This window comes from Eschrichtius robustus, chromosome 11 (genome assembly GCF_028021215.1).
Source record: "Eschrichtius robustus isolate mEscRob2 chromosome 11, mEscRob2.pri, whole genome shotgun sequence".
Classification (NCBI taxonomy): domain Eukaryota; kingdom Metazoa; phylum Chordata; class Mammalia; order Artiodactyla; family Eschrichtiidae; genus Eschrichtius; species Eschrichtius robustus.
The window spans coordinates 58,741,986-58,762,001 of record NC_090834.1 but is presented as its reverse complement, the minus strand read 5'-3'; the positions used below and the strand labels follow the sequence as shown (position 1 = coordinate 58,762,001).

The 20,016-nt window shown below is 35.5% G+C and overlaps 1 protein-coding gene across 2 annotated transcripts in view; it reads left to right on the top strand.

The window, feature by feature from the left end:
* ACER3 (alkaline ceramidase 3) overlaps positions 1 to 20,016 on the top strand; it is a 180,538-nt gene that overhangs the window by 48,824 nt on the left and 111,698 nt on the right. The window contains exon 2 of one of the 2 annotated variants that reach the window (XM_068556194.1): positions 18,654 to 18,764. In XM_068556194.1, the coding sequence (XP_068412295.1) occupies positions 18,654 to 18,764 (111 nt within the window). Of the gene's footprint in view, positions 1 to 18,653; positions 18,765 to 20,016 lie in introns of those variants that run through there. The other variant, XM_068556195.1, reaches the window with a different exon arrangement.

Here is a 20,016-nt window from a genome sequence, read left to right as displayed (position 1 = left end):
GTGCTTGGAAAACTAGACAGCTACATGTAAAATAATGAAATTAGAACATTTTCTACATTGACACATCATAATCACCCAAAGTCCATAGTTAATCTTAGGTTTCACTCTTGGCGTTGTACATTCTCTGGGCTTGGAAAAATGTATAATGACATATATCCAGCATTATAATATCATACAAAGTACTTTTACTGCCCTAAAATTACTCTGTGTTATGATGTGTCAATGTAGATTTATTTTTGGTAAGAAATGTACCATTCTAGTGAGCAATGTGGATAATGGGGGAGGCCTTACATATGTGGGGGCAGGGAGCACATGGGAAAACTCTGTACCTCCCTCTCAATTTTGTTATAAAACCTAAAACTGCTCTTAAAAAAAAAAAGAATATTAAAAAAAATTGTTTTTAAGTGTAAAACATCTAAAAACATCTAAAAATGAATATCTAAAAAAAAAAAAAAAGAACATTCCCTAACACCATAATAAACTTAAAATGGATTAAAGACCTAAATGTAAGACCGGATACTATAAAACTCTTGGAGGAAAACATAGGCAGAACACTCTCTGACATAAATCACAGCAAGATCTTTTTTGATCCACCTTCAAGAGTAATGAAAATAAAAACAAAAATAAATAAATGGGACCTAATTAAAAGCTTTTGCTCGGCAAAGGAAGCCATCAACAAAACAAAAAGAAAACCCACAGAATGGGAGAAAATATTTGCAAATGAAGCGACTGACAAGGGATTAATCTCCAAAATATACAAACAGCTCATGCAGGTCAATATCAAAAAAACAAACAACCCAATCAAAAATGGGCAGAAGAGCTAAATAGACGTTTCTCCAAAGAAGACATACTGATGGCCAAGAGGCACATGAAAAGATGTTCAGCATCACTAATTATTAGAGAAATGCAAATCAAAACTACAATGAGATATTCCCTCACACTGGTTAGAATGGCCATCATCAAAAAATCTACAAACGATAAATGCTGGAGAGGGTGTGGTAAAAAGGGAACCCTCCTACACTGTTGGTGGGAATGTAAACTGGTACAGCCACTATGGAGAACAGTATGGAGATTCCTTAATAAACTAAAAATAAAGCTACCATATGATACAACAATCCCACTCCTGGCCATATATCCGGAGAAAACCATAATTCGAAAGGATACATGCATCCCAGTGTTCATAGCTTCTCTATACACTTTAAAGAAACTACCCCCCCCACCCCCCCCAGTGATGATACTCTGAGGTACAAATTCAGGAAACAAACATTCTTTAAAATACATTGGGCCAGGAACCAGTTCTTATGAGAGATACCAATACTCCCTGTCTAGCAACTTTTGTGTTATTATCCAGTTATTTCTTCTGCACTTGAAAGTCTTTGTGTAAATTACAACTCACCGGACACTATTTCAAATGAATCTGTTGTGAAACCTGTGCTATTTAGCTAATTTGTTATTAGTGGTGTGATTATGTCTCTGTTTCTGTGGTTACCTCTTTCATATTGTTGGCAACAAGGATAACATACTCATCTGGTGACTTTCTTGAGTGCATTTATTTGTTTTCATCTTGATTTTTAACTGTTCAGATTTACAAGATTTTTTTTTTAATTTTTAATTTTTAAATTTTTTTCCCTGCGTAGCATGCAGGATCCTAGTTCCCTGACCAGGGATCAAACCTGTGCCCCCTGCATTGGAAACGCGGAGGCTTAACCACTGGACCGCCAGGGAAGTCCACAAGATTATTTTTGAATCTGAGGAAATAAGCCCACAATGTCCAGTTTTATAAAACTATTGTTGCTTATCATGGTATACAAACTATAATTTTCACAGATAACCATTTCTTATTCCCTTTTTTTAAGATTACATGTAATTCCAGTGAATCTATTAACTGTTTTATTTCTAACAAATGACTTATAGTTGTATATTTTTCTAAATTCTTTTACCTTATTAGAATAAAACTGTTTATCTTATTATAGAATAAAATCTTAGGAAGGGAACTAACATTTATTGTATACCTACTCAGTTTACTTTTGCAGTATTTTATCATCATAACGATAGGTATTGAGCCTAATCTACATATGAGAAGATTAAGCCTTAAGGTGGTTAAATAACCTGAATAAACATTTCATAAAATATAATATACTATTAATAAAAAGAAAAATGAATAAACATAAAAGTAATTCAGTAACCCAAAGAAATATAATGATATATAATTTGTCACCTCTTAAATAAGACATTATATTGTTCAATTTTAGGGTTATACTGTGAGCCACTCAGCCTTACACACTGCTAATAGGAGAATGCTTGTTCCACCCATTCTGGAGAGCAGTTTGGTTGTGTTGTGTACTGTACCCACAAGTAAAATGATTAATAAAGTGATTATCATATGGTGGAACATTATACTGCCATCCAAATTATTATTTTCAAGATTATTAAGTTACATGGATGAATACTCACGTGATAATGTTAAGTACGAAAATTGGCATTCAGTACTATTGAAGTTATAGTATGATTCTAAATTATTGTACAATTCTAAATTTAATTAGGTGGAAATACATAAAAATATTAACAGTATGTGGAAGGCTTATGCATGATTTTGATTTTATATTTCTGTGTTTTCCAGGTTTTTTTCCAATGGACATATAGTGCCATTATAGTCATAAAAACTATTTTTAGAGCTGTAAAGTTCTTTATAGTTATTAAGATTACTCTCTACAGTGTCTGCTACTATATGGTGTGTTATGTCTGCTACTCTCTGCCCATCTGCCCTTTTCCGCAGAACAACTTTCTCTGCTTCATTATACACTTTGCCTAAATATGGATGTTTTGACTTTAGCTTTATACTACCTTTCAGTACAAGTATCCAAAAGAGTGTTGCTTTTATTTGAGTCCTAATTTTAATTTTTCAGTCAAAAAGTCTGGAATTAGTGTGAGATTTGTCTGGGGGGATGAGGGAATTGGGAAGATCTTGTAACCTCCCATTACCTACTCCAGAAGGGACTAGGGAGCCAACACTAAAAGAAAGCTGGACACTTTCTCCAAGAGAAGATTCTACTCCTAGAAATTTCATCCTGTGAACTTAATAAAATGCATAAACAAATAGTTCAAGGTTGTAGTGGCTTGAAAGTTATCCCCTCGATGTTTATGTCTACCCGGAGCCTTGGAATGTGACCTTATTTGGAAATAGGGTCCTTGTAGATATAATTACTTAAAGATCTTGAGATGAAGTCATACTGGATTTAGGGTGGGCTCTAAGTCCAATGACTGATAGTTTTATAAGAAGAAAACACCCAGAGACAGAGAGAGAAGAAAGCTGTGAAGATGAGGCTGAGATTGGAGTGATGTGTCTACAAGCCAAGTAACGCCAAGAATTGCCAGCAGCAGCTGCAAGCTAAGAGAAAAGTATGGGACAGATTTTCCCTCAGAGCCTTCAGAAGGAACCAGCCCTACTGACACCTTGATTTCTGACTTCTGGCCCCCCGAAGAATAAATTTTTGTTGTTTTAAGTCACCCAGTTTGTGGTAATTTGTTATGGTAGCCCTAGGAAACTAGTACAGATGTTTACAGCATTTTTGTTCCGAAGTAAAAACCTGGAAATAACATAACTCTCCACCAATAAGGGATTGATTACATAAATTATAATATATCCATAAAATGTAATACTATGTGATCATTTGTTAAAATGATAGGTCTCTATTTATAGATTAAAGAAGACAGTGACACATTTTTAAAAATTGTTCATCGTTCAGGTAATTTTTTTCTTTATTTTTATCTTCCAGTTTTATTAAGATATAATTGACATACAACGCTGTATAAGTTTAAGGTATACAGCATAATGATTTGACTTCCATACCTCATGAAATGATTACCACAATAAGTTTAGTGAATATCCATCATCACATAGAGATACAAAATTAAAGAAATAGAAAAATTTTTTTCCTTGTGATGAGAACTCTTAGGATTTATTCTCTTAACACCTTTCATATGTAATATACAGCAGTGCTAATTATATTTATCATGTTGTATGTTACATCGCTAGTACTATTATAGTACAGTTATCGTATAACTGGAAGTTTGTACCTTTTGACTACCTTCATCCAATTCCACCTCCCCTTACCCCCCACCTCTGGGTAACCAAAATCTGATCTCTTTTTCTATGAATTTGTTTTTGAAGTATAATTGACCTACAACACTATGTTAGTTCCTGGTACACAACATAGTGATTTGATTATTTCTAGACATTTCAAAATGATCACAATAAGTCTAGTTACCATCTGTCACCATACAAAGGTATTACATAATTATTAGCTGTATTCACCACACTGTACATTTCATACCTGTGACTCATTTATTTTGTAACTGGAAATTTGTACCTCTTGATCTCCCTCACCAATCCCTCTCCCCTCTGGCAACCACCTTTTTGTTCTCTTATCTATGAGTCTGTTTCTGTTTAGTTATGTTTGTTCATTTGTTTTGTTTTTTAGATTTCACATATAAGTGAAATCGTATAGTATTTGTCTTTCTCTGACTTATTTCACTTAGCATAATATGCTCCAAGTCCATCCATGTTGTTGCAAATGTCAAAATTTCATTCATTTTTTATGGCTGAGTAGTATTTTAGTGTGTGTGTGTGTGTGTGTGTGCGCGCACGCGTGCACGTATCTCACATGTTATTTATTTGGGCTGAGCTGCTCAGCTTGTGGGATCTCAGTTCCTCGACCAGGAATTGAACCCAGGCCACAGAAGTGAAAGCCTGGAATCCTAACCACTAGCCACCAGGGAACTCCCACATCTTCTTTATCCATTCATTTGTTGATAGACACTTAGGTTGCTTCCATATTTTTGCAATTGTAAATAATGCTGCCATGAACATTGAGGTGTGTGTATCTTTTCAAATTAATGTTTCCTTTTTTTCAGATACATACCCAGGAGTGGAATTGCTCAGTCATATGGTGGTTCTATTTTTAGTTTTTTTGAGGAACCACTATACTGTTTTCCACAGTGGCTACACCAATTTACATTTCCACCAACAGTGTATGGGGGGTTCCCTTTTCTCCACATCCTCACCAACATTTGTTATTTGTGGGGTTTTTTTTTTTAAATAAATTTATTTACTTATTTATTTTTGGCTGTGTTGGGTCTTCATTGCTGCACACGGGCTTTCTCTAGTTGCAGTGAGCAGGGGCTACTCATTACAGTGCTTCTCTTGTTGCAAAGCATGGGATCTAGGCACACGGGCTTCAGTAGTTGTGACATGCGGGCTCAGTAGTTGTGGCTCACGGGCTCTAGAGCACAGGCTCAGTAGTTGTGGCACACGGGCTTAGTTGCTTGTCAGCGTGTGGGAATCTTCCCAGACCAGGGATCGAACCCATGTCCCCTGCATAGGTAGGCGGATTCTCAACCACTGTGCCACCAGGGAAACACTTTTTTTTTTGTTTTTTGATGATAGCCATTCTGACAGGCGTGTTGGGTGGTATCTTACTGTGGGTTTTTTTTTTTAATTTATTTATTTATTTATTTATTTTTGGCTGCATTGGGTCTTTGTTGCTGCATGTGGGCTTTCTCTAGTTGTAGCGAGCGGGGGCTATTCTTCGTTGCGGTGCACGGGCTTCTCATTGTGGTGGCTTCTCTTTGTTGCGGAGCATGGGCTCTAGGCGTGTGGGCTTCAGTAGTTGTGGCACACAGGCTCAGTAGTTGTGGTGCATGGGCTTAGTTGCTCCGCAGCATGTGGGATCTTCCCAGACCAGGGCTCAAATCTGTGTCCCCTGCATTGGCAAGCAGATTCTTAACCACTGCGCCACCAGGGGAGTACCTCACTCTGGTTTTAATTTGCACTTCTCTGATGATTAATGACGTTAAGCATCTTTTTATGTGCCTGTTGGCATCTGTATGTCTTTCTTGGAAAAATGTCTATTCAGGTCTTCTGCCCATTTAAAAAAAATTTTTTTTTAATGTTGAGTTGTATGAGCTGTTTATATATTTTGGATATTAACCCCTTATAAGTCATACCATGTGTAAATATCTTCTCCCATTTGATAGGTGGCCTTTTCTTTTTGTTGATGGTTTCCCTCGCTGTGCAAAAGCTTTTTAGTTTGATGTAGTCCCATTTGTTTATTTTTGCTTTTGTTTCCCTTGCCTGGGGAGACATATCCAAAAAATATTGCTAAGACTGATGTCAAAGAGCATACTGCCTATCTTTTCTTCTAGAAGTTTTATGGTTTCAGGTCTTACATTTAAGTCTTTAATCCGTTTTGATTTTATTTTTTTATATGGTATGAAAAAGTAATCCAGTTTGATTATTTTGCGTGTAGCTGTCTGATTTTCCCAGCACCATTTATTGAAGAGACTATCTCTTCCCCATTGTATATTCTTGCCTCCTTGGTCATAGATTAATTGCCCATATATGTGTGAGTTCATTTCTGGGCTCTCTGTTCTGTTCCATTGAGCTATGTGTCTGTTTTTGTGCCAGTACCATGCTGTTTTGATTACTGTAGCTTTGTAATATAGTTTGAAATCAGGGCGCATGATAGCTCCAGCTTTATTCTTCTTTCTCAAGATTGTTTTGGCTATTCAGGGTCTTTTGTGTTTCCATACAAATTTTAGAATTATGTGTTCTAGCTTTGTGACAAATGCCATTGGTATTTTGATAGGGATTGCATTGAATTTGTAGATTGCCTTGAATAGAATGGTCATTTTAACAATATTAATTCTTCTAATCCATGAGCACAGTATATCTTTCCATCTGTGTTGTCTTTAATTTCTTTCATCAGTGTTTTATGGTTTTCCAAGTACAGGTCTTTTCTTCCTTAGTTAGATTTATTTGCAGGTATTTTATTCTTTTTGATGTGATTGTAAATGAGATTGTTTTCTTAATATCTCTTTCTGATAGTTCATTGTTAGTGTATAGAAATGCAACAAATTTCTATATATTAGTTTTGTACGTTACAACTTTACCAAATTCATTGATGAGTTCTGTTAAGAAATCTTGAAATTATTGAAATGTCGTCAGCTTCACCCATAATTTGTACTGAGGGGAAAATTCAGAGATACTGTGTTTGGGAGTATAAAAATATGGTTTTCAGATTTTTTTTTTAAATCCCAGAAGTTCATATCAAAACAGGATTCCCTGTAGAAAAAAAAGATTTTTCTTACTTTCATGTTTTAGTACACTACTGTGTGGTATATGAATGAATCTCTAGTTTTCACTTCTGGAAAAAACCCTGTATCTTCTGGAAGCACCCCAAACTCAATTAAACTCTTATAGAAGAAATTTAGCCTTTATTTTCTATCATTCCCTTATATTATTATTTTAATTTTAAATTACAAGAACAATATAACCACATTGTAGAAAATATGAAAAAAAGAAGAGAAAAAATCCATCACTTTACCATCTTAAGACTCTCTTATTTTGGTGCTTGGGGAACCCTCATCAAGCATAGTTTGGCCCAGCAATGATAAACATATGTTTTGGTAAAAACAAGTTTTATAGTTGTTATCAGTAATAGTTATCAATTTATTCCCTCTCTGCTCCAAATTCATCATTTATCTCATGCTCTGTGAAAATGGACCTGGGCCCTTTAAATTTGTTTCCTTTGCCAACTAGCCGGATGTTAAGCTTTGTCAGTAGAGGGTGCTGGAGAGACGTTGCAAGAGGAAGAGTTTTCCTTCGTGGTGGTTGTGTGCTGGCTTGGTGGCTTCTTAAGTGCCTGGCTCTTGCAGTGCCAGTGGTTCATCCAGCCTCTGTCTCATACAATGCCCAGATCCTGAAGTTTGCTCAGTTTCTCCAGTGCCAGCTCATGCATTACTGCAGTCAGCAGCACCCAGTGGCCAGGAGCTCCCCACTCCAGGTGATCAGCTTTCCCCCGCATCCCAGAGGGCAGATTAAAGACAAGTTCCTAAGGGTGGATTTTCACTGAGGTCAGCAGGGGTGGCATCACAGCAACTTCTCTGCTATTTGTTGAGCTGTGGTCATGCCCTCTCCCACAGGGTCTGCATCTCAGCCTTGGCTGAGACCTCTTCTTTTAGTGTTGTCTCCATCTTAGGAGTAGTGGCTGTTCCTTACATCTGCTCTTCCTATATTCTGTAGAGTTCTCTTTACTTACTACTAGCCAATCTCTTATTACTCCAGTTCCCTCTTATAGTTAATGATTCCTTATAGTAAACTTTTCCTGTTCAAATTACTCTGTGGCTTATCGCTCCTGATTGGACCCAGGCTGATAGAATTTTTTAACCAAAAATTTTCAGTCCATGATAATTTTTTGGGCATTCTTTTTGTTCAGCAAAGTTAAATTAGCTAGTATGCATATATCTCCTTATTTACAAAGCAATTTTGCATCTCTTTTTCTTTAAATCAGCTTTTTAAAAAACAACCTTTTGGGCTTCCCTGGTGGCATAGTGGTTAAGAATCCGCCTGCCAATGCAGGGGACACGGGTTCAAGCCCTTGCCCGGGAAAATCCCACATGCCGTGGAGCAACTAAGCCCGTGAGCCACAACTACTGAGCCTGCACTCTAGAGCCCCCAAGCCACAACTACTGAAGCCTGCGTGCCTAGAGCCTGTGCTCCGCAACAAGAGAAGCCACCACAGTGAGAAGCCTGCGCACCGCAATGAAGAGTAGCCCCCGCTCACCGCAACTAGAGAAAGCCCACGCGCAGCCACGAAGACCCAACGCAGCCAATAAATAAATAAATAAATAAAAATAAAAACAACCTTTTATTCTTCTTGATTTTATTGTCTTAGCTTCTTGACATTTTTAGTCTTTTTGCTTTTGTGGTTCATCCTTTTTGTGTCCTATTGAAAAATTCTTTGCCACTCCAAGGTGGTGAAGATGTTCTCCCATGTTCTAAAGATTATACTGTTTTACCTTTCACAGTTAGATCTGCAGTACATCTGGAATTTATTTTTGTATAAGAAGTGTGAGGTTGGGGTCCAGATTCCTTTTTTTCCTGTGTAAATATCCAGTTGATCCAGTGCCCTTTATTGAAAAGAGTGTCCTTTTCATACTGCACTGCAGGGTCATGTTTGTCATAAATCAGGTGACTGTAAATGTTAGTTTGTTCTTGGAATCTTATCTGTTCTACTGTTTTGTTTATCTGTCCTTCCTAATAGGTCTTGATATCTAGTAGTATAAATATTCCAGTTTTGTTGTTGCTCAAGATTGTCTTGGCTCTTCTTGGCCTTTTAAATTTTCATATAAAGTTTAGAGTCAGTTTATCAATTTGTACCCAAAAAACCTGTTGGGAGTCTTATTGATATTAGTATTATGTCTTGCACATCTTTTGTTAGATTTGTATCTAGGTATGTGACATGTGTTGAGGTTATTGTAAATTATATGTGTAGCATCACAGCGGCAGTTACAGGTTCAAGTTGTCAGTCTGACTTGAGTAAAAAATGTCTTCAATACTATATTTACTTACCTTTATATAGAGATAGAGTGGGTATAGCATCTCTATCTTATCTGGATGCCCAGTGGCTACTCAAATACACAGATTCAAGTATAAAGAAAGAATTCATTGGGAGTGCAGGCAAAAAAGCAAGTCATCTACAAGGGAAAAGTTCAGACTAGCTTCTAACTTCTTCATAGTAATATTCAATCTGGAAGACAACAGCACAGTACTTACAAACTTTTGAAAGAAAGACCCCAAAATTTTATAGCTAAGTTATCTTTTGAGTATAAAGGTAAAAGGCAATATTCTCACGCACTCAAGAAGTCAGGGAATACAGCACATATAAATCCTTGAAAAAACTATATGAAGATGAATGATGAAATCCAAACAAGTAAAACTTGGTTTAAAAAAAAACAAAGGCAAAATGGAAAGAAAAGCCATGGGGAAAAAGACTGGAGTTTGGCACTATATCCATTTAAATAGATACCTGAGACTAAAAACAAAGATGAACATAGAATCATGATATGACCCAGGAATTCCACTCCTAGGTATATACTAAAGAGAATTGAAAACATGACCACACAAAAACTTGTATATGAATGTTCATAGCAGCATTATTTATAATAGCCACAGAGTTGGAAACAACCCAGATGTCCAACTGATGAATGTATAAACAAAATGTGTTATATCCATACAGTGAACTTTTTGTCAATAAAAAAGAATGAAGTTCTGGACACATGCGTGCTACAACATGGATGAACCTTGAAGATGTTATGCTAAGTGAGAAAAGACAAACACAGAAGCCTACATATTGTATGATTTCATTTATATGAAGTGTCCAGGATAGCCAAATCCAGAGACAGAAATTAGATTAGTGGTCACCAAGGACTTTGGGGAGAAGAGATGGGGGAGTGACTGCTAATGGGTCTGGGGTTTCATTTTGGGCTGATGAAAATGTTCGAAAATTAGATAGTGATGATGGTTGCACAAATCCGTGAGTACATTATAAACCACTGAATTGTACACATGAAAAGGGTTATTTTTACGATATGTGAATTATATCTTGATAAATCTGTTCTTTTTAAAAAACAAGGATGAAAAATGTGGTTTGCAGAACTAAATGTAAATCCTTGACAATGTGAAATATATAGTCCTTGAAAATGTAGATATGACTAATAAAAATCAGTACATAGTGGAAGGGAGGTGGGAGGAAGTTTAGGAGTGTGAATTTCTTTGTTTCATGGCAAGGCTGCATACGCTATAAAAATTAACCATGTAAAAATCAGGACTCTAATCTTTCAGTTGTTTCATACTCAGTTTTACTTTCTTTTGTTAAAACATTTTTATAAAAGAAGAACATGTCTAATAGCCTTTAAAACTTTGTCTTTTCTTTCTTAATTCCCATGCATTCATCTCTCTCTGTATATGTAAAACTTAGCAAATTTTTATTTTTTTGGGGGGTGCATTGGGTCTTCGTTGCTGTGCACGGGCTTTCTCTAGTTGAGGCGAGCGGGGGCTACACTTTGTTGCAATGCATGGGCTTCTCATTGCGGTGGCTTCTCTTGTTGCGGAGCACGGCCTGTAGGCGCACAGGCTTCAGTAGTTGCGGCGCGCAGGCTCAGTAGTCATGGCACATGGGCTCAGTTGCTCTGCGGCATGTGGGCTCTTCCCGGACCAGGGATCGAACCCATGTTCCTTGCATTGGCAGCCGGATTCTTAACCACTGCGCCACCAGGGAAGTCCCTTAACAAATATTAATGATGATAATCACTGGGTGTTAGGATATTTGATGATTTAATTTTTTTTACACTTTTCTGAATTGTTTAAATTTTTTACAATAAACGTTTGTCACTTTTTAAAAAAGAGTGAAGTTATGCTAAAATAAACAAGCTACCATCTACTATAACCATTGTTAAATCAAAAAAGTAAGAAACACGTAATTTTGTGAATAATACTAGGGGATAAAAGGAGAAACTGCTATACTCAGGTTTCAGTAAGCATACATATATGAATTTATTCATTCTACCAGACTTTCCTGAGTGCCTGCTCTGTCCTTGGTGTTGTGCCAGTCAAAAGCATACAGATATGAGTAAGACATGGTCCCTGCCCCAAAAGTTCATGGTCTTGTTACTTTTTTTTTTTTTGGACAGCTCTAATTTTAGAATGTTTTACCTTGTATTGAGCGGAAATATGCTTCTCTGTAACTTCATTGAATTTAATTTTGATGTTTTATAGCCATAGCAAGCCTCATTCACCTTTAGTTTAACATTCCTTTAAACATTGAAGTTGATATTTGAAGACAGTTATGCCATTCCTCATATGACACGTTTTATTTATTAAGTAAATGATTTCTTTGTTTTAGTATCTCTCTCAGTACTTAGGATCTCTATTTTGTTTAAAGTAGGGTTCCACAAATACGTTAAGTGTTCTAAAAAGAAGCTGAATTAAAGCAGAGAGAAGTAGGATGGTCACTATCCAGCTCTTTCCATTTTTCCCTCTAAGTATTGCTTTAAGGTAGTATATTGAGATTTTTTCCCCAAGAATAGTCTACTGTCATCTTTCTGTTTTGGATGTTTCTCTCAGAGTTGTCCTTATTCTGTCTGTCACAGTAGCCTGTATTTGTGGTCTGCAGTTCCTCATTCTAATATGTAAAACTTTGTGTTATCCTTAATTGAGTTTAATGTAGTTTGTGGGACCGTCCCATATCCTCTACCTTCAGAAATGTATTTCTGACTTCCAGAGTATTGACATCTCAGCTAAATTTAATATTATCTGGACCTTTGGGCGTGTTTCATTTCCTTTATCTCAGTCATCAATAAAGATTTTCATTAGTTTGAATCCTAGGGCTCTCCTAAATGGCATAATATTCAGCATCTTCCACAGGTTTACTTAAAGTTATTGATAACTGCTGTTTGGATATATATCTTTCAATCTGCCTGGCTCTCCACCTTATATTTTCACACTTCACCTAGGCAAATTACTTTGTTATTTGTATAATTTGGAATTTACTTAAAACATTTTGAATAGAATACTCTTTGATATAATTTTTTAAATGTTAATAAGGATCTTCTTTGTGCAAACACTGTGCTAGTGCATTTAGGGAGAGGAACATTGGCTGTAAGGACAGATAGACCTGGAATAAAATCTTGGCTCCACCATTTGCTTATTGTGAGAATTTGGGAAAATTATATAATCCCGTAGCCTGACTTTGTTTGTTTAATTGGGCGATAATATTTCACAATATTGTTATGAAAAGCAAATGTTAGCATATGTAAAATGTGAATTCCAGTACTTGGTCCTTAATAATAGGCTCAGTAGATTTTATTGTTCCTTTCTCTCCTTTCAGGGTCTAGCTCAAATCTTATCACATCTGTGAAATTATCCCCAACTATTTTATTCCCTTTCTAAAAGTTTCTTTAACTTTTACTTTATTAAAGTAATGCATTAAAAAATAGATAAAAATCCAGCCTGTGCTAAAAGACTTGTAACGAAACCAGAAAGCAGTGCCCTTTCCTAACTCTTTCCTCTCTACCCTCCAATTCTAATCCCCAGAGGCAAAACTTTTTTTTTTAAAAAAAACAGCTATATTGGGGTATAGATGACATGCAATAGAAAGTGCCTATTTAAGGTGTACAAATTAAGTTTTGTTGTATGTGTACACATGTGAAACCATCACCACACTCAAGACAGTGAACAGATTCATCACCTCCGAGTTTTCTCATGTCCCTTTATAAGTCCTTCTCCATCCTGCTGTCTCTTCCACCCCAGCCCTACCCACAACCACTGATCTGCTCTCTGACACTATAGTATAGGTTAGTTTGTATTTTCTAGACTTATATGAACTGTTTTAATACTTGTCTGCCAATTCTAACATCTGTATCAGTTCTGGGTTGGTTTCAATTGAGTATTTTTGGGGGTTGGTTTTCTTCCTTTTTGTATGCTTGGTAATCTTTTGGGGGGGGGTGCTGTGCCATGCAGCTAGTGGGACCTTAGTTCCCTGACCAGGGATGGAACCCATGCACCCTGCAGTGGAAGCACGGAGTCCTAACCACTGGACCGCCAGGGAATTCCCTGCCTGCTAATCTTTAATTGGATGTAAGACATTGTGCTTCTTACCTTGTTGGGTCCTGGATATTTTTTGTATTACCATAAATAGGCTTGAATTTTGTTCTAGGATTCAGTAAGTTACTTGAAAATAGTTTGATCCTTTCGGATTTTGTTCTAGCTTTACTGAGGTATGATTGAAATATAGCGTTATATAAATTTAAGATGTACAAGCTGTTGATTTGATACACATATTCGTAAAATGATTACTTCCATAGCATTAGCTAACACCTCCATCCCGTCACATAATTTCCATTTCTTTTTTGTGTTAAGAACATTTAAGATCTTCTCTCTCGGCAACTTTTAAGTATATAATACAGTATTATTAGCTGTAGTCACCATGCTATTCATTAGACCCCCGAACTTGTTAGTCATGTAACTGGAAGTTTGTATCCTTTGAAAACATCTCCCCCATTTCCCCCACCCTCAGCCCCTGGTAACTGCCACTCTATTCTCTGTTTCTCTGGGTTTGGTTTTTTTAGATTCCACATATATGTGATATCATATAGTATTTGTCTTTCTCTGGCATATTTCACTTAGCATAATTTCCTCAAGTTTAATCCAAGTTGTTGCAAACAGCAAGATTTCCTTCTTTCTCATGGCTGAAATAATATTCTGTTGTATATATATACCACACCTTCTTTATCTGTTCATCTGTTGATGGTCACTTAGGTTGTTTCCATTATCTTGGCCATTGTGAATAATGCTGCAATGAACATGGGAGTGCAGGTGTCTCTTTGAGGTCCTGTTTCATTTCCTTTGGATATATACCAAGAAGTGGGATTGCTGAATCATACGGTAGTTCTATTTTTAATTTTTTGAGGAACCTCCATACTGTTTTATGTAGTGGCTATACCGTTTTACATCCCACCAACACACATTTTACAACCCTTTTCTCCACATTCTTGCCAAAACTTATCTGTCTTTTTTAAAAAAATTATTTTATTGAAGTATAGTTGATTTACAGTATTATGTTAATTTCTGCTTACAGCAAAGTGACTGAGTTATACATATATATATATATATATATATATATATATATATTCCTTTTCATGTTCTTTTCCATTATGGTTTATCACAGGATATTGAATATAGTTCCCTGTGCTATATAGGGGGACCTTGTTGTTTATTCATTCTCTATGTAATAATTTGCATCTGCTAATCCCAAACTCCCAATCCCTCCCTCCCCCACCACACCTACCCCTTGGCAACCACAAGTATGTTTTCTATGTCTGTGAATCTGTTTCTGTTTTGGTAGATAAGTTCATTTTTGTCATATTTTAGATTCCACATATAAGTGATATCATATGGTATTTGTCGTTCTCTTTCTGACTTCTCTTAGTATGGTAATCTCTAGGTCCATTAATTTTCCTGCAAATGGCATTATTTCATTCTTTTTTCTGGCTGAGTAGTATTCCATTGTATATGTGTACCATATCTTCTTTATCCATTCATCTGTCAATGGACATTTAGGCTATTTCCATGTCTTGGCTATTGTGAATAGTGCTGCTATGAATATAAGGATGCATGTATCTTTTTGAATTATAGCTTTGTCCGGATATATGCCCAGCAGTAGGATTGCTGGATCATATGGCAACTCTAGTTTTTTGAGGCACCTCCATACTGTTTTCCATAGTGGCTGCACCAGTTTACATTCCCACCAACAGTGTAGGAGGGTTCCCTTTTCTCCACACCCTCTCCAGCATTTGTTATTTGTAGACTTTTCAATGATGGCCATTCTGACCAGTGTGAGATGGTACCTCGCTGTAGTTTTGATTTGCATTTCTCTAATAATTAGCGATCAAGTGTGAGATGATATCTCACTGTGGTTTTGATTTGCATTTCCCTGGTGATTAGTGTTGTTGAGCATGTTTTTCATGTGTGCTTAAATCTTTAATCCAGTTTGAGTTCATTTTGTAAGATAGAGGTTCAGTCTCATTCTTCTGTGTGTGGTTATCTAGTTTTCCCAACACTATTTATTGAAGAGACTAACCTTTCCCCAGTGAGTGTTTCTGTGGTATTATTAGTTTTAATATCTTCTTTCTTTTCTGATTTTATTTATCTGAGTCTTCTTTTTTTGAGTTAGTCTAGCTAAAAGTTTGTCAATTTTGTTTATTGTTTCAAAAAACCAGCTCTTAGTTTCTTTATTTCCACTCTGATCTTTATTTCTTTCCTTCTCTTGACTTTGGGCTTAGTTTGGTCTTTTTCTGGTTCTTTGAGGTATAACGTCAGGTTGTTTATTTGCGATCTTTTTTCTTAATATAGACATTTATTACTATAAACTTTCCTCTTAGAACTACTTTAGCTGCATCCCATAAATTTTGGTATGTTGTGTTTCCATTTCCATTTGTTTCAAGATATTTTTTATTTACCTTTTGATTTCTTCTTTGCCCCGTTTGTTGTTCAGGAGTGTGTTGTTTAACTTCGACATATTTGTGAATTTCTAGTTTTCCTCCTATTGTTGATTTTTAGTTTTATGCCATTGTAGTTAGAAAAGATACTTCATATGATTTCAGTTTTCTTAAATTTTCTAACACTTGTTTTGTGACCTATTATATCATCTGTCCTGGAGAATGTTCTGTGTGTGCTTGAGGAAAATATGTACTCTGCTGCCTCTTGGATGGAATGTTTTGCATATGTCTGTTAGATCCATTTGGTTTCAAGTGTAGTTGAAATCCAACTTTTCTGTGTTGATTTTCTGTCTGGATGATTCTATCCATTGTTGAAAGTAGGGTATTGAATTCCCCTACTGTTGTTGTATTGTGGTCTATTTCTTCCTTCAGATCTGTTGATATTTGCTTAATATATTTAGATGCTCTGATTTAGGTACATATATATTTACAACTGATATATCCTTTTGATGAATTAACCCTTTATTATTACATAATGATCTTCTTTGTCTTGTTATAGTTTTTGACTTAAAGTCTATTTTCTCTGATATAACTATAGCTACCTTTGCTCTCTTTTGGTTTTTACTTCCATAGAATATCTTTTATAATCATTTCACTTTGAGCCCATGTATGTCTTTAAAGCTGAAGTAAATCTCTTGTAGCCAGCATGTAGTTGGGTCTTGTTTTTTTATCCTTCCAGTCACTGTATGCCTTTTTTTTTTTTTTAATTTATTTATTTGTTTTATTTTTGGCTGCGTTGAGTCTTCGCTGCTATGCGCGGGCTTTCTCCAGTTGCAGCAAGCAGGGGCCACTCTTCACTGCGGTGGGCGGGCCTCTCATTGCAGTGACCTCTCCCGTTGCGGAGCATGGGCTCTAGGCACACGGGCTCAGTAGTTGTGGCACACAGGCTTAGTTGCTCCATGGCATGTGGGATCTTCCTGGACCAGGGCTCGAACCCCTGTCCCCTGCATTGGCAGGCGGACTCTTAACCAGTGTGCCACCAGGGAAGTCCCTGTATGCCTTTTAATTGGAGAATTTAACCCCTTTACATTTAGAGCAATTACTGATAGATACGGACTTACTAGTTTCATTTTATTAATTGTTTTCTGGCTGTTTTGTAGTTCCTGTATTCCTTTCTTGCTGCTTTCCTTTGTGAATTAATGATTTTCTGTAGTAGTATACTTCAATTCCCTCCTTTTTGATTCCCTCCAACAACAATCTTTTGTTGTGTCTAATGTAGGTTTTTGCTTTGTGGTTACCATGAGGCTTACATAAAACAACTTATAGATATAACTGTCTTTTTCACACTGATAGCAACCTTGCATACTAAAACTCTATCCTTTTACTACACCCTTTTAGGATTTTGATATCACAATTTACCTGCTTTTTATTTTGTATTTATTAACAAATTATTGTAGCTGTAGTTATTTTTAATACTTTTGTCCTTTCTTCATTGTACTAGACTTAAGTGATTAATACACCATCATATAACAGTATTACAGTATTCTGAATTTGATTATGCTTAGCTTTACCAGTGTGATATACATTTTCATATATTTTCATGTTACTAAGTAACATTCTTTCATTTCACCTGGAAAATCTTAAATGTAAGCACTTATAGCTGTAAATTTCCCACTCAGCACTGCTTTTACTACATCCCATTAATTTTGGTATGTGTGTATTAATTTTAGTTCATCTCTTATGTATTTTCTAATTTGGTTGTTGATTTCTTCTTTGATACATTGGTTGTTTAATAATATTTTGTTTAATCTCCACAGGTTTGTGAATTTTCCAGTTTTCCTTCTGTTATTTTTTTCTAACATCATTCTTTTGTGATTGGAGGAGATATTTTATATGATACTTTATATCTGCCTTTTTAAGTCTATTGAGACTTAATTTATGGCCTAACATATGCTCTATCCTGGAAAATGTTCATGTGCACTTGAGAAGAATGTATGTACTGTTGTTGTAGGGTAGAGTGTTTTGTATATGTCCATTAATTAATATTTGTCCTGATATCAGCTCCTATGTTGAAAATCACAAATTTGGAATTTTGAATGTATTGTGCCACTATATTCCCAGAATAAATGTATAAAATACTACCCAGAATCAATATACAAAATAGTTTAGCCATCTTTTTCCCCATTTTACTATTTATTTCTGCTATTACGGTTTCTATTGTTTCTTTGCTATTCATATTCCAGCTTTGTTTTTGTAAAGAGAGGATCAAAAATCACATCAAGATCTGTTGCCTTTTGTGTTCACTAGAAACAGAAACTAGGAACTAAAAACATTGCCACAAAAATTAAAGTTTAAGAAGAGATGCAAAATGCAAGCTCTGATTTGTTGTCATTCATTTCAAGAGACAAATGAACTCAGTTCTGTATTTTATCTTGTCATACTGTTTTCCATGGACCACCTTTTCAGTAGCGTTGGTGTAAGCTGCTTTTTCCAACTCACTTTTTGCTTATCTTTGAGGTTCTTTCTGAGATACTTTTGCTTTTTACCTTACGAATTTATAAGTTCCTTTAGTGGATGTTCTGGTTGAAAATTCTTAGTTTCATTTGTCTGAAGGTATCTGTATTTTACTTTGATTTTTGTAAGAAATTTTTGTTGAGTAGAGAACTATTTTCCTTTAGCACCTTGTAAATATCTTTCCATCATCTTTCTAAGAAGTCACCTACTTAATTTTTGCTAAGGGCTAACTGTGTATATCTTTATTTAAAGTAGTATTGATTAATCTCATTATCTTCTTGTGTGTGTTTTTTTTTCTATAGGGAATACAGTGAGTAACCTGATTATGATTATACCTCCAATTTTTGGTGCAATTCAGAGCATTAGAGGTGGACTGGAAAAGCGGTACATTGCTTCCTATTTAGCACTCACAGGTATGTATAACACTTCATCTAAAAAATGATGTGAAAAGAGATGATGTACCATATTCAGACAGACTGTTTTTCTCATTCTTTCCTAAAATTGTTTCTCAATTTTGTGTTGTTTATTATACAACTTGAGCATATTCTGAAACTTCTGAATTAAAACTCCACAAATCTTGCCAGTATTTGAACTGTATTTTGAATAAATTAAAGAAAAATAACAAGATATTTCAAGCATCCAGAAAAGAACAGGGATAATATAACAAATATATCCATGTATCTCACCATCCTTCTTTGTCAGATCTTAACACTTTGCAATATTTGTTTCAGTTTTTACTTTTTCTTTTTTAAAGAAATAAACTGCTATAGATAAAGTTGAAGCTCCCTTTCTACTCCTGCTTGATTTTATTCCCATCTTCCTCCCAGCTCACCCTGCTAGAGTTAACCTCTATACTGAATTTATCATTTTCTCACATGTTTTTGTGTTTATACTATATATGTATATATCCTTAAAAATATGAAAAATATCATTCACATATTTTAAAACTTTTTGTAAAGGATATTCTACTGTATCTGATCTTCTGCAACTTACTCCTGTTCCTCTACTTGTCTGTGAGACAGGGACTGTGTCTTAGTTATCTTTGTATCCCTATTGCCTGGCAAGTTAGTGGTCCTCAATATATGTTACATGGAGGGATGAGTGAAATTTACCAGAGCCTAAGATGGGAAAATCACTCTTTCATGTCCTTGCATTATCATCATAAAGACAAAAATAGCAAAGAAAGTAGATTCTAGTTTGCTTCTTTTATGTAACTTTCTAAATTAAACACAATTTCTTTTGTTTTAGTTCAAGGTAGATATTATTTACACATGGGCAGAAAGGACCTCTAATTACCACAAAACTGTAAGCTATAGTATATCATATCAGATTTTATATAATTATATTAGTCGTTGCATATGAGAGAGTTTAATTTCTGAATCTGTTTCTCATATGTGTGGTGTTTTGAGAAAGTTACTTCATTCATCTTCAAAAGGAAGACTTGTCCACAAACTTAGCCCTTTGCTTTAATTCCTGGGATGTTTTAAGAATGTTTATAAAATACCAACAAATCACAATCAGTAATAACAATAAGAATAAAAAGATTTGAGGGACTTCAAGGTTGCCCTAGGATAATACTGCCCTCCTGAGTTAGAATTTGTCCACTCATCCTTCTAGAAAACCATACAGATTAAGAAGGAAAGTAAATAAAACCACACTTAGCCC